This window comes from Gouania willdenowi, chromosome 5 (genome assembly GCF_900634775.1).
Source record: "Gouania willdenowi chromosome 5, fGouWil2.1, whole genome shotgun sequence".
Taxonomy (NCBI): Eukaryota; Metazoa; Chordata; class Actinopteri; order Blenniiformes; family Gobiesocidae; genus Gouania; species Gouania willdenowi.
Window position 1 is genome coordinate 1,089,919 of NC_041048.1, and position 16,122 is coordinate 1,106,040.

General features: G+C 36.5%; 2 protein-coding genes across 3 annotated transcripts in view; both read left to right on the top strand.

Annotated features, from left to right (window-relative positions):
• The first annotated feature begins 256 nt into the window (after positions 1-256).
• LOC114463982 (zinc finger protein 665-like) lies at positions 257-9,487 on the top strand. Of its 2 annotated transcripts, none has more exons than XM_028447960.1 (4): positions 257-296; positions 6,067-6,132; positions 6,237-6,294; positions 7,237-9,486. In XM_028447960.1, exons 2-4 carry the CDS (start codon positions 6,082-6,084, stop codon positions 9,243-9,245), a joined length of 2,118 nt encoding a protein of 705 aa, XP_028303761.1. In that variant the 5' UTR covers positions 257-296; positions 6,067-6,081; the 3' UTR covers positions 9,246-9,486. The 2 variants fall into 2 exon arrangements, with proteins under 2 accessions (XP_028303761.1, XP_028303760.1); XM_028447959.1 differs by lacking the exon at positions 257-296 and adding an exon at positions 5,509-5,897 and having other exon boundaries at positions 6,079-6,132; positions 7,237-9,487.
• A 2,992-nt stretch (positions 9,488-12,479) lies between these two features.
• The window catches only part of LOC114462889 (zinc finger protein 271-like), a 43,492-nt gene continuing 39,849 nt past the window's right edge, over positions 12,480-16,122 (top strand). The window contains exons 1-4 of the mRNA XM_028445976.1: positions 12,480-12,516; positions 14,397-14,464; positions 14,569-14,626; positions 15,113-15,192. Coding sequence (XP_028301777.1) covers positions 14,414-14,464; positions 14,569-14,626; positions 15,113-15,192 — 189 coding nt within the window. The 5' untranslated portion in view covers positions 12,480-12,516; positions 14,397-14,413. The remainder of the gene's footprint in view (positions 12,517-14,396; positions 14,465-14,568; positions 14,627-15,112; positions 15,193-16,122) is intronic.

Below are 16,122 nucleotides of genomic sequence, written 5' to 3' on the forward strand. Positions count from 1 at the left end.
CATAAACAATATGAGGTGGAGAGAAGAACATTGAAGGAGTCAGTTGAGAGAACAAAGGGTGTCTTTAATTTAATAAATATACTTAGAGCAGAAGATAAAGAGATAGTGAGGAATTTATCTAGGTTTTTGCTGAAAACAAAGTTAATCGGAAGACTAAACTCTGTAACTGTAACTGCCTAATCTCGCTCCACTTCCAGCCCAGTAGGTGGCGGTAATGCTCCTTGGAATAAGTAGCAAACTGCCATAAAACACAGAAGAAAAAGAAGAAGAAGAAGAACAACAACAAGGAGTAGAAGGTAAGAATCTGTTCTCCGTCTTTAAAGCTGATTATTGTCGGTCAAACCTCCTTTAGGAGAACATCTGCACCGTTTTTTATCTTCCTAACACTGACCGTTCCACTCAGCCCAGCCTCAGGGTAACACGGTCACCAGTTGAACCGTAACACCAGCTCAGCACCACTTTTCCACCGGACAGGAGCTGGAGCTAACTCTGAGCTAGCAGGTGTGTTAGCTAGATGTAGCAGCTATAGATCTATACTAGATATGTGTTAGTGTTCATATAGATCTATACTAGATTTGTGTTAGTGTTCATATAGATCTATACTAGATTTGTATTAGTGTTCATATAGATCTATACTAGATTTGTATTAGTGTTCATATAGATCTATAGTAGATATGTGTTAGTGTTCATATAGATCTATACTAGATATGTGTTAGTGTTCATATAGATCTATACTAGATATGTTACTGTTCATATAGATCTATAGTAGATATGTGCTATGATCATATAGATCTATACTAGATATGTTACTGTTCATATAGATCTATTGAGAGTGAGGAGTCACGTGGTGAGTTGGGTTGTTTTGGGGGGTCTGAGCCCGTCAGCCATGATGGTGGTAGACGCCCCCAGAATTTCACGCATTCGCCAGAGCTTTACTTTTTGCACATTTACGTAGAGGAATACGACAAGGAAAAAGAAGAAAAGCAATGCAAAAAGAGAAGGTGAAAGAAAAGGGACCTTACAGGGACAAACTGATACCAAGCACAAAAAAGATGTATTTGGAGAAGCTAGTGGACATTCACAACATTGACCCGTACGAGCTACCTGCAGAGGAATGGCACAGAGACCCAGACCTTATACCTCCGTGCACATACATGGACATTGTAAATTACCTAGTTTTTGGTGTAAGTTACTACACAATGCAGGAGTTCAAAAGCCACAAGTCTCTGGAAAGTTACGAGACTTTCTGCTGCGGCTGAGTCCAGGACTTGGTCATCTACAAGCCTCCAGCTGGTGAAAACAGTGTTGTACTGGCAAAAGTAAGTTTCTTCACATACGTGTTTTAGTGTGTCAGAGACAAAGGCACTACAGCGTCCGCAATCACATAAGGTAACCTACACTTCCTAGCTTTAAGAGACAACTACATAAAGACATTTTAAGAGAACGTTCCAGAGTGAAAATGCAGAGAACACACTCTCATCCACGGGGGTGTGAGATCCAAAGTAAGGTCCTTTCTTCTAATTGCAGCCAAGCAAAGAAATCCGACGTCTCCTCGTCAGGTCAGACACTTGCTCTCCTAGATGCTGTGTCCATTTCATTAGCCTAAAAAACTGTATCCCGTTGTTCCTCCGTCTTCCATGGCTATCGTGGGAGGTATTGGAGCAGTTCTTAACGCAGCAGTGACTTCCAGGCATGGTCAAACAGTGCAGAATAGCAAGTACCTCCACTACAACTACTACTACTAAAAACACATGTAAACAATCTGTTTTGCCGTGGGACTTATGCCAACATGGCGGCGGAGAGGATCGGGGGGAGGGGCTCTAGGCCGTGACGACAACTCCTCATTCTCAATACTAGATATGTTACTGTTCATATAGATCTATACTAGATATGTGCTACTGTTCATATAGATCTATACTAGATATGTGCTATGTTCCTATAAATCTATACTAGATATGTGCTACTGTTCATATAGATCTATACTAGATATGTGCTATAATCATATAGATCTATACTAGATATGTGTTACTGTTCACATAGATCTATACTAGATATGTACTACTGTTCATATAGATCTATACTAGATATGTACTACTGTTTATATAGATCTATACTAGATGTGTGTTACTGTTCACATAGATCTATACTAGATATGTACTACTGTTCATATAGATCTATACTAGATATGTGTTACTGTTCATATAGATATATACTAGATATGTGCTATGTTCCTATAAATCTATACTAGATGTGTTACTGTTCATATAGATCTATACTAGATATGTGTTACTGTTCGTATAGATCTTTACTAGATATGTGCTATGTTCCTATAAATCTATACTAGATGTGTTACTGTTCATATAGATCTATACTAGATATGTACTACTGTTCATATAGATCTATACTAGATATGTACTACTGTTTATATAGATCTATACTAGATGTGTGTTACTGTTCACATAGATCTATACTAGATATGTACTACTGTTCATATAGATCTATACTAGATATCTGTTGTTGTTCATATAGATCTATACTAGATATGTGCTATGTTCCTATAAATCTATACTAGATGTACTACTGTTCATATAGATCTATACTAGATATGTGTTACTGTTCATATAGATCTATACTAGATATGTGCTATGTTCCTATAAATCTATACTAGATGTGTTACTGTTCATATAGATCTATACTAGATATGTGTTACTGTTCATATAGATCTATACTAGATGTGTTACTGTTCATATAGATCTATACTAGATGTGTTACTGTTCATATATATCTATACTAGACATGTGCTACATTCATATAAATCTATACTAGATGTGTTACTGTTCATATAGATCTATACTAGGAATGTGTTACTGTTCATATAGATCTATACTAGATATGTGCTACTGTTCATATAGATCTATACTAGATATGTGCTATAATCATATAGATCTATACTAGATATGTACTACTGTTTATATAGATCTATACTAGATGTGTGTTACTGTTCACATAGATCTATACTAGATATGTACTACTGTTCATATAGATCTATACTAGATATGTGTTACTGTTCATATAGATCTATACTAGATATGTGTTACTGTTCATATAGATCTATACTAGATATGTGCTATGTTCCTGTAAATCTATACTAGATGTGTTACTGTTCATATAGATCTATACTCGATGTGTTACTGTTCATATAGATCTATACTAGATGTGTTATTGTTCATATAGATCTATACTAGACATGTGCTACATTCATATAAATCTATACTAGATGTATTACTGTTCATATAGATCTATACTAGGAATGTGTTACTGTTCATATAGATCTATACTAGATATGTGCTATGTTCCTATAAATCTATACTAGATGTGTTACTGTTCATATAGATCTATACTAGATGTGTTACTGTTCATATAGATCTATACTAGATGTGTTACTGTTTATATAGATCTATACTAGACATGTGCTATGTTCCTATAAATCTATACTAGATATGTGCAACTGTTCATATAGATCTATACTAGATGTGTGTTACTGTTTATATAGATCTATACTAGATATGTGTTACTGTTCATATAGATCTATACTAGATATGTTACTGTTCATATAGATCTATAGTAGATATGTGCTATGATCATATAGATCTATACTAGATATGTTACTGTTCCTATAAATATATACTAGATGTGTTACTGTTCATATAGCTCTATAGTAGATATGTGCTATGATCATATAGATCTATACTAGATATGTGCTACTGTTCATATAGATCTATACTAGATATGTGCTATGTTCATATAGATCTATACTAGATTTGTGTTACTGTTCATATAGATCTATACTAGATTTGTGTTACTGTTCATATAGATCTATACTAGATATGTGCTACTGTTCATATAGATCTATACTAGATATGTGCTATGTTCCTATAAATCTATACTAGATATGTGCTACTGTTCATATAGATCTATACTAGATATGTGCTATGTTCCTATAAATCTATACTAGATATGTGCTACTGTTCATATAGATCTATAGTAGTTATCAAAGCAGCAGGAGCTCAAATAAAAAAGTCACATATTACGCTACATATCATGGACAGTATCAGACAGTTTCATATATATAACAAAAGTAGTAAACATGGGATATGAAAGATATTTATTTTAACAGAACATATAAAACAAACAACTACCTCACACAGCTCCTTATGTTGATGTTAAATGTGTTTCTCTTTGTGTGGCATCTTTGAACTAAAAAATTAAATAAATATATTTAAAGGAAGATTAATTTAAAAAAGTGAAATGTCTAAGTAGATCCTATGGAACAAATACACAATATAACAATGACTAAAACCAAAACATAATCTTATTCATATCATATACAGTTCATACAGAAAGTATTCACAACGCTTCGCTTTTCCCACATTTCAACATGTTACAATTTTATTCCAAAAGGGATTCAATTAATTTTTTTCCTCAAAATTCTACACACAATACTCCATAATGACAACATGAAAAACATTTTTTTAAATGTTTGCAAACGTATTAGAAATAAAGAATGAAAATATAACATGTACATAAGTCTTCACAGCCTTTGCTCAGTACTTTGTTGTGGTACCTTTGGCAGTAATTACAGCCTCAAGTCTTTAGGAATATGAAGCCACAAGCTTGGTACATCTATCTGTGGACACTTTGGTCCATTCCTCTTTACAGAACCTCTGGAGCTCCATCAGGTTGGATGAGGAACGTTGGTGCACAGACATTTTCAGATCCTCCAGAGATGTTCAATGGGATTCAAGTCTGGACTCTGGGCCACTGTAGGACATTCACAGAGTTGTCCTGAAGCCACTCCTTCCATATCTTGGCTGTGTGCTTAGGGTCGTTGTCCTGTTGAAAGATAAACCATCATCCCAGTCTGAGGTCAAGAACGTTCTGGACCAGGTTTTCTTCTAGGATGTTTCTATACATTACTGCATTCATTTTTCCCTCAATCTTGACTAGTCTACTGGTTCCTGCTGTTGAAAAACATCCCCACAGCATGATGCTGCCACCACCATGCTTCACTGTAGGGATGGTATTGTCCAGGTGATGAGCGGTGCCTGGTGTCCTCCAAACATAACGCTTGGCATTCACGACAAAGAGTTCAATCTTTGTCTCATCAGACCAGAGAACTTTGTTTCTCATGGTCTGAGAGTCTTTCAGGTGCCTTTAGGCAAACTTCAGGTGTGCTGCCATGTACCTTTTAGGAGGGGCGTAGGATCGAGGATAGAGCTCAAGTCATGTGACGCCACAGTAGAAAATATGTTACACTATTTATTTCTAAATATAATTTTTTATATCATTTATTATATATGAGGGGCAAAAAAGAGATTTTATATATATATATATATATATATATATATATATATATATATATCTTAAAAAAACAAACAAAAAACACATACTAATAGTTGAGGTTTACCTATGATGAAAATTACAGTCCTCATCTTTATAAGTGGGAGAACTTGTACAATTTGTGGCTGACTAAATACTTTTTTGCCCCACTGAATATTACTGTTAATATAGAGCTATACTAGATATGTTACTATTCATGTAGATCCATACTATATTTGTTACTGTACATATAGATTTATACTAGATATGTTACTGGTCATATCGATCTATGCTACATACGTTCCTATTCATATAGATCTATGCTATTTACGTTCCTATTCATATAGATCTATACTATGTACGGTCTTTTTCATATAGATCTATGCTACATACGTTCCTGTTCATATGGATCTATGCTATGTACGTTCCTGTTCATATGGATCTACGCTACGTACGTTCCTGTTCATATAGATCTATGCTACACACGTTTCTGTTCATATAGATCTATGCTACACACGTTACTGTTCATATAGATCTACGCTACATACGTTCCTGTTCATATAGATCTATGCTACATATGTTTCTGTTCATATAGATCTATGCTGATCTATCCTGACATGTGTACAGTGATCTTTTGATTCCATGTTGACCTTTAGTTTAAATCTTCTTCTCTGTGAATAATTGCAGTTGATAAAGGAGATCATGACTCAGCAAAACCAGGAGGCCAAGCAGACTGACAGAGAACCTGAGGAGGTAACATCACAGATCTATGACCATGTTTACTGAAGACTTCTCTAACCTACATATTTCTACAGCTGCTCATCATTAACTGATTAAATATATTTACTGTTTCCCAGAAACTGGAAATAAAAGCTTTGTTCCAGACCAAGAGGATTCCAGCCAACGTCCTGTGTGGTAATTAAGTTGACTTTTATTTTGAAATTAATCTGAAATAACTTCTAACACATTGTTGTTCAAATCTTTGCTCTTCACCTGTTCATATTATGTTGTGGGCCAACACTGCAGTGATGAACTTAGTTTTCTGTAGATGAGTCATCTTTAAATCCCACTGGGGGTTTTTTTCTTACGTAGATTTGATGTTTATCTATTTTTGCTACACTTTCTAAAGCTGCTCATGAAATGTGGTGGAAATATTTGATATTGTTCCAAAATGTGTGGGGGAGGGTTTAGTTTGTGTCATAGAGATATTTATATTCTAGAAGGTGAAGTCTGTCATATCAGGAGATTTTATAGAGATGTAGAGAGAGGCTCCTTTTAGACTCACAAGACAAAACAAGCAGCAGGTAATGGTGGGAGAGGGAGCAGAGAATGGAACCGCCTTTGTTGAGTGGTGAGGCTTGCTTGACCCTCGCCCTCCCAGACAAATGTTGTTTCCTGCCAGGGGGATGACGGGGGTGGGAGGGCGATGACACTTGTCCGACGACTTTCCAGAACTGCTGCTAAACACTTTAACACCTGGTTGTGTTGCCAGGTGTAGCGGCCTTGGATGTGCTTCAGTGTTGCTGGATTCTGTGAAATTATGTAGCACGAGTTTGTGTCCATGTGTATTTGATTCACTTGTTAAAGCTACACGTGAATCCACTCATTTTATATGGTGGAAATATTTAATATTGTCCCAAAACGTGTGGGTGAGGGTTTAGTTTGTGTCATAGAGATATTTACATTCTAGAAGATAAAGTCTGTCATATCAGGAGATTTCATAATGACATTTAGCACAAGTTTTGATATTTTCATCTTTTTGCTTGTTTGTTTACTTTGATCAATAGTGTGTAAATGTAATATTTCACAATATTCACAATATCAACAAAATCTAACTTTTTTTTGTTTCCTCTAAAGGAGAATCTACTGATGGTCTACAGCTCCAGGATCATCTCCACATAAAGAAGGAAGAGGAAGAACTGTGGGAAAGTCTGGAGGAAAAGCAGGAGACGGATATCACGGCTGTTACTGTGAAGAGTGAAGATGAAGAGGAGGAAGCTCAGTGTTCTCTGCTACACTGGAGACAAAGTGAGGAGAACATCAAAGGAGAACCTGCAACCTGCAGCTCAGCTAAACTCATGAAAGTAGAACCAAATGGAGACATCAGTGAAGGCCCAGAAGCAGCAAACACTTGTACACAACAAGACACTGATGGAGAGGAAACAGACTGCTCTGACACTGAAGACAGTGAGGATTGGAGGGAACCTTTGTCCCAGTCTGAAGCTCAGAGTGAACACATGGACAACAGAAAGAAACTTTTTGGTTGTGACGTTTATGGGAAACGCTTTAGCAGACTATCACATCTGAAGAGCCACAGGAGAATTCACACAGAAGAGAAACCCTTTGTTTGTGATGTTTGTGGTAAAGGATTCAACAGTAAAGCGAGTCATGCGAGGCACATGACTAAACATAAAGGAGAGAAACCTTTTCGCTGTGACGTGTGTGGGAAACAATTTAGCACCAGAACAAATTTGAACGTCCACACGAGAATTCACACAAAAGAGAAACGCTTTGGTTGTGCAGTGTGTGAGAACCGATTTAACGACAAAACAAATCTGAAGATCCACATGAGAATTCACACAGGAGAGAAACCCTTTGGTTGTGACTTTTGTGGGAAACGATTTAGCAGACTATCACATCTGAACTGCCACAGGAGAATTCACACAGAAGAGAAACCCTTTGTTTGTGATGTTTGTGGTAAAGGATTCAAAAGTAAGTCGAGTCATTCGAGACACATGACTGGACACAAGGGAGAGAAACCTTTTGGTTGTGATGTTTGTGGTAAAGGGTTTTGTCGCCAGTCTGAAATGAAACGACACATCAAAATTCACACAGGAGAGAAACCCTTTGGTTGTGATGTTTGTAGTAAAAAATTTAACCGTAAGGAACGTCTTTCCGATCACATGAGAATCCACACGGGAGAGAAACCTTTTGGATGTGATATTTGTGGTCAGAAGTTTAATCATAAGGCGAGTCTCTCTGTACACATGAGTGGACACACAGGAGACAAACCTTTTGGTTGTGATGTTTGTGGTAAAGGATTTTATCGCAAGTCTGATTGGAATCATCACATGAGGATCCACACTAAACAGAAACCAGTTGGTTGTGATGTTTATGGTGAAACATCTCAACCAAAGATGAGTCTTGCCGGAAACATGACAGTCCACACACAGGAGAAACCCTATGTTTGTGGTGTTTGTAGTAAAGAATTCAGGACCAATAGTCATCTGAACAGGCACCTGTTAATTCATTCAGGGGAGAAACCGTTTGTTTGTGATGTGTGTGGTAAAGGATTTAGGACCAAGAGTCATCTGGACAGGCACCTGTTAATTCACTCAGGGGAGAAACGCTTTGTTTGTGACGTGTGTGGGAAACGATTTAGCAACATATCTGAGCTGAAAATCCACACCAGATTTCACACAGGAGAGAAACCCTATGGTTGTGACCTCTGTGGGAAACGATTTACCAACAGAAGAAATCTGAAGATCCACACGAGAATTCACACAGGAGAGAAACCTGTTGGTTGTGACGTTTATGGTCAAAATTCTCAACCAAAGACTAGTCTTGGGGGAAACATGCCAGTCCACACACAGGAGAAACCCTATGTTTGTAATGTTTGTAGTAAAGGATTCGGTCTCAAGAGTAATCTGAAGAGGCACTTGTTATTGCACTCAGGGGAGAAACCTTATGGTTGTGAACTGTGTGGGAAGAAATTTACCAGGAGAAAAAATCTGAAGATCCACACGAGAATTCACACAGGAGAGAAACCTTATGTTTGTGATGTTTGTAGTAAGTGTTTTAACCTCAAGGCACGTCTGACACGTCACATGCTTGTGCACACTCAAAAAAATATTGATTGGATTTGATTTCTGTAGTGATTTATAACCACAGAGGTCGTGCTTCACAATATCAGCTCATTCACACTCACACACCAGTGCTTTGAAACTGTGATGTGTGAAGTGAACGTGTTGGTCAGAAAACATGAGAATCCACAAGAAAGAAACCTGTAGGATGTGTAAAAATGTTATAAAATGTGGAACTTCTTATTTTAAATACACGCTAAATGATCAAAATAAAGAAACACTTGAGGCGGTTATACATTTATGAAGCTAAAGCAGCTTCTTTTTCTTCACTTATTTTTATTCAAAAATACTTCTGTTAAGTCTGTTTGAATATGGATGAAATACACATTTGTATCTGTGATGAAATATTTGTTTTAGCGTTTTAAAGCTCGTTGTTTTATAGATATTGTTGATTATTTTAAAATGTTGTTTTTTTTTTTAATAAATCTGTTGTGTGGTGTGTGGACGTTAATGGAGGACGTATCCTTGTTTATTTAGAATGAGTATGAATTGAATTAAGGGATGATTTAAAGCTTTACTCACAATATGGTGAGATGTTCGCTGAGCTTCAGGATCTGGGGGTAAAAATGTTATTTGGGTTATTTAACGTCCACCAGATTTTTACATCAAAGTCTTTATTGAAAGTTTATTTACAACTCTAGACTTGGTACATTCAGAGAAAAGACTTTGTTATATCTTTGGGAATTTCAATATCATAATTCCAAAAGTTGAAATGATAGCAATGCTGATTAATTTATTACCCTTTATTCCAGCTTTTCCCCCTTTAATTAATAAACCCACAACGGTAAGTCACAATTCATCAACTTTAATTGAAAACATAATTACAAAAAATGTTAAAATGAAACCAAATCTGGTGTTATCTATTCAGACTCATCAGATCATTTCCCTTGATTTTGATATTGCTGTCTAGATGTATAAAAAGCTACAAACCTACTCCCTTTGTACGTCTAATTAAACTTTTACAAAATGTTGAAGCAGACAAAAGAATATTGCCTAAAAATATGAGATGTGAAAAAAATACTTTTAAGAACCAAATGGTTTATCCCAATTCAATACAAAATAGGACAAACGTTTTTTTGTAAAGCTGATGCATTATTTGGTCTATGGAGAGGCAAAGGATTGAGATCGATTCACGAGTTCTACCAAATCTGATACTACTGTGGTTTCATGAGTTGCAAGATAAATTTAATGTAGATAAAAACATTTATTTTAATATCTTCAACTCCAAAGTTTCATACAGAAAACCCAAGACAATGTACTGACAAAACCTACCCATTCAGACTTAAAGGAAATGATGGCAAGACTGTGAAAATACAGTCTTTATATCACACACACACACATATATATATATATATACACACAATGTTATGGTGTGTAAAGTTCCTGAAGATTCATATGGTAGACTCAAAGCTTGAAAATTATCTGAGGAGTGGAGATACATATCTATTAATGTACGCCTCAGATGAATCCAGTTCAAATTATGTAACGCCAGTAGATCATCATTCATATAAAAACATTCCTGATGTATGTCTAGAATGTACTGACTGTACAGGAACACTGGCTCACTGTATGTGTTATTGTATTGTATTGTTTTGGGAAGGAATAAGAGGATTCATTGATAGGAAACCTCTGGGAAGCAGACAAAGTGCTGAAAGAATGGTTCATCCACTGACACGTTGGATCTGGAGACAGACTCAGATACTGTCCTAGAATATATCAATATGAAACTGAAAGAGTTTGAAGAAATGAAGGCCAGCCTGGAGTTTATCTACCAACAGGTAAATCATTTACAGAGAGACAGAATCACTACATTTGAGACAGTGTGATCTTTTAAGGTATTCAAGAAAACCTCAGTGATGACCCAGAAACTGCAGAATAACTTCATGATGTCTGCTCTAAAGAACTGGACAGAAACTGTGAAAAACATCACCTTTCTCTGTGTTCATTGACATTGTAAACAATCCCAGTTCTGACAATGGTTTTATTTTCCAAGACGTTCCTTTAACATTTAGTGCTGAGTAATAACACTGTATCAACACTGTAAGAGCTAGGAAGAAAATAACAAAAGAAAATATTGATATACAGCACGTCATTGATCCAGAAATCAAACTGATTTTACCTTCATGGACTCAGTTTCCTCCTTTGTTTTCAAATCCCTTTGAAGCTCCAAACAAAGCAGCATCTTTAATGTTTACGTCACGTGTGAGTAAAATTACCGCAATTTACCGACACTGGCTGTAAAGAGCAACTTCTTAGCTTTCATAAACTGGTGGAAATTTAGAGCAAATATGAGTACGAATAGTTACGGTCATCTGAATGACCGTGTTGCCCTGGGAAACCCAGTCTGTTCATATAATCCAGCCGTGAAAAGAGGCCGTGTCCGGGTACATCTGTAAAGTTACCCTACACAACAGAACATGACATTCACAGCATGTCTCTAAAAATCAATGTACCACCCTTTTCTTCCAAAGACATCATTTATTTCATGGACAATTTGTACTCACGTATCTCTGATGTTATAAATGTTATTTTAATAGGTAAATATTTTATTCATACATGTAAATGTTAAGGCTCTACTTCTTTGTGTAATATGTTTATTAATTGACTTAACATACCAAAAAAAGCAACCAAAATTTATAAAGAAATCAAAATGTCTTTGCTCTTTAAGTTGCCATTGCCTTGTATGTGCCCTTTTCTTTTTTCTGTATAATTTTTTTTTTTTTTACTTCTCCAGCGCCAGAGTGTATTATTGTGTATTGTACCCTGATTTAAAATGTATATGTATATGTAAAAAATAAAAAAAAAGATAAAAACAAAACAAAAACAAAAAAACCCCCAGAGTTGCTTAATGAGAATGTAATGCAATGCGTATTTTGTAAATTCCCATAATGACGTGTTTGTCTGTGGGACCCAGGTGGAATGACTGATACCTAATATTGTAAATTTATCTGGTGACCCATCAGTGTTTTTAAACTATGTGGTAAATAAATAAATAAATACTACATCCAACTGTTGAACACGTGACTGAAGTAAAACAAAGATTTTAAGAAATTATTAAAGAATTATGGGATGAAAGTTTCAACATTGAGGAAGAGAAATATAAAGCACTGTTTTTAATAGAAACCAAGTCATTTAAAAAATGTATGGTTTTTATAGATTAAAGAAAGTAATTATCTGGTTCACACTCCAGTACAGTAGGTGGCGGTAATGCGCCTGTAACGCTAGTTTCTACCCGACATTATATAAAACATAGAAGAAGAACAAGGAAGAGAAGGTGAGAATCTGTTCTCCGTCTTTAAAGCTGATTATTGTCGGTCAAACCTCCTTTAGGAGAACATCTGCACCGTTTTTATCTTCCTAACACTGACCGTTCCACTCAGCCCAGCCTCAGGGTAACACGGTCACCAGTTGAACCGTAACACCAACTCAGCACCACTTAGGCCTTTTCCACCGGACAGGAGCTGGAGCTAACTCTGAGCTAGCATGTGTGTTAGCTAGATGTAGCAGCTATAGATCTATACTAGATATGTGTTACTGTTCATATAGATCTATAGTAGATATGTGTTACTGTTCATATAGATCTATACTCGATATGTGTTACTGTTCATATAGATCTATACTAGATATGTGCTACTGTTCATATAGATCTATACTAGATATGTGCTACTGTTCATATAGATTTGTGCTAGATATGTGTTACTATTCATATAGATCTATACTAGATAGCGATGGGCGATAAAGACTGAAAAAAATATCCTGATAATTTCTGGTATTTATCACAATAACGATAAACATCACAATAAATAAAAAGTATAAATAAATAGTAAATAAAGCTATTCTTATCATACACAGTTCTGAATCGATTTTTTAATATTTTCTTTTGCATACTGTTTCATTTCTTGATGTGAATTTATTTTATTTTAAAATGTTTTTAAGTTTCCATTTACATGATCAATATAAATTGAATCAAACATTATTCTATATAATTATAACTGTATATAATGTAATACACTGTATTGTCTTCATAGAGAAGGTATTTATGGCTCCAGGAGGACTTTAATCCAGGTGAGATGAGGTTAAATGGTTCCTTGTAGAGTAAAGGTTACAGACCCCTGACCAGGGGAAGAGGGTTAGGAGACCCCACTATCAGAGCTGGACCCTCTGAATTTAATTATGGGCGACCGTGGCTCAGGTGGTAGAGGGTCGTCTTCTGATTGAGAGGTTTGGGGTTCGATCCCAGTACCTGACTGTGTCGAAGTGTCCTTGGGCAAGACACTGAACCCTAAGTTGCTCCCAGTGGTCGACTAGTGCCTTGCATGGCAGTCCTGTCCCACTGGTGTGTGAATGTGAGAGTGATTGGGTGAATGAGCTGATATGTAAAGCGCATTAGGACTGTTTCAGTGGTGATAAAGCTCTATATAAATCATGTCCATTTACCATTTACCATAATTCATGGGGTGAAACAAAAAGTAAAATAGGGTGTGACCAACTGAGAAAGTTATTGTAGAGCTTTGTCTTTCTATTGTAAATAAATGTCACATGTATGAAATATGACTAATGTAATCCAATATTTTGAATTATTACTTTGGTTGGACGATGGACTTCATGGTTGTTCAGTGACACTTGATGACCACAGTCAGACTGAGGATATTTGGAGCTAATCATAGATATAATTTACTCTTTAATTCACTGCGTTTATTCACAAACACTGTTTGACACTTAGTAGCCACACTGTGCTGAGTTGGCTCTTTATTAACATTTAATAAGTAGCAGCACTTGTGTTTTTTTCTGTAATTCAATTCCATAATTGTAATTCCAAGTCCACACATTCATAATGTAATTTTGACTGGTTGCAATTGTAATTATTGATATCAACAACCTAATTCTCACTAGTGGCAGCTGTCATTGTAGATATCAGAAACATCATTACATCTAGTCACAATGTCCCATTGACTTCTGTTCAAATTTAATGTCAGATATCTATAATTTAATGCCAACATGGTACAATTCCAGAGCCACATATCCATAATATAATGTGGACTAGTTGCAATTGTAATTGTTTATATCTACAATTGTTCTTACATTTCAGATATCATAAATGGAATTGTAGATATCTGAAACTGACTTTTAGTTGCTTTAAATCTTCTTTTTCAGAGTTGATAAAGGAGATCATGACTCAGCAAAACCAGGAGGCAAAGCAGACTGACAGAGAACCTGAGGAGGTAACATCACAGATCTATGACCATGTTTACTGCAGACTTCTCTAACCTACATATTTCTACAGCTGTTCATCATTAACTGATTAAATATATTTACTGTTTCCCAGAAACTGGAAATAAAAGCTTTGTTCCAGACCAAGAGGATTCCAGCCAACGTCCTGTGTGGTAATCATCTTTTATTTTGAAATAATATGAAATGACTAACACAACGTTGTTCAAATCTTTGCTCTTCACCTGTTCATAATGTGCGGTGGCCTTGGGATCGACCGATATACATTTTTTAGGGCCGATGCAGAGACCGATTTTTTTCCATGAAGAAGAGCAAAAAATCTGGACTCAAAGAATAAACCAAACCTTCAACCATTTCTGGACACCGTCCGTCCTCTGCCTAGAGAGTAATCGGCTCTGGTGCGTCCACAGGCTGCCTCTAAACTAGTCGACTGTTCCACGTGATCAAAGCCTGCAAAGGCTCAATCCACAGGGATGATGTCATCAGTTATGTCATGTGCTCCCAGTGGAATATTTTATGAAATCATTCATTAACGGTGTCATTGCAGTCCAAACAAATGTGATGTTGCACACCTTTGAACCAAGCAGCAGCCATGTTGAAACTCTCTGATCAATCTGAACTTTTTTTTGTTTCCTGTAAAGGAGAATCCACTGATGGTCTGAAGCTCCAGGATCATCTCCACATAAAGAAGGAAGAGGAAGAACTGTGGGAAAGTCTGGAGGAAAAGCAGGAGACGGATATCATAGCTGTCATTGTGAAGAGTGAAGATGAAGAGGAGGAAGCTCAGTGTTCTCTGCTACACTGGAGACAAAGTGAGGAGAACATCAAAGGAGAACCTGCAACCTGCAGCTCAGCTAAACTCATGAAAGTAGAACCAAATGGAGACATCAGTGAAGGCCCAGAAGCAGCAAACACTTGTACACAACAAGACACTGATGGAGAGGAAACAGACTGCTCTGACACTGAAGACAGTGAGGATTGGAGGGAACCTTTGTCCCAGTCTGAAGCTCAGAGTGAACACATGGACAACAGAAAGAAACTCTTTGGCTGTGACGTGTGTGGGAAAGAGTTTACTCGTAAGTCGAATCTTTCCATGCACTCAAGAATCCACAAGGGAGAGAAACCTTTTGGTTGTGATGTTTGTGGTAAAGGGTTTCATCGCCAGTCTGAGCTGAAACAACACATCAGGATTCACACAGGAGAGAAACCCTTTGGTTGTGATGTTTGTGGTCAAAAGTTTAACCGTAACTCACGTCTTTCTGAACACATGAGATTCCATACGGGAGACAAACCTTTTAGTTGTGATGTTTGTGGTAAAGGGTTTTGTCGCCAGTCTGAACTGAAGCAACACAACATAATTCACACAGGAGAGAAACCCTTTGGTTGTGATGTTTGTTGTCAAAGGTTTACTCAAAAGTCAAATCTTTCTGCTCACATGAGAAAACACACGGGAGAGAAACCTTTTGTATGTGATGTTTGTGGCCAAAACTTTAATTATAAGGCAAGTTTTTCTCTACACATGAGTGTTCACACAGGACAGAAACCTTTTGGTTGTGATCTTTGTGGTAAAAGATTTTATCGCAACTCTGATCTGAACCATCACATTAGGATTCACACTGAAGAGAAACTGGTTGGTTGTGATGTTTGTGGT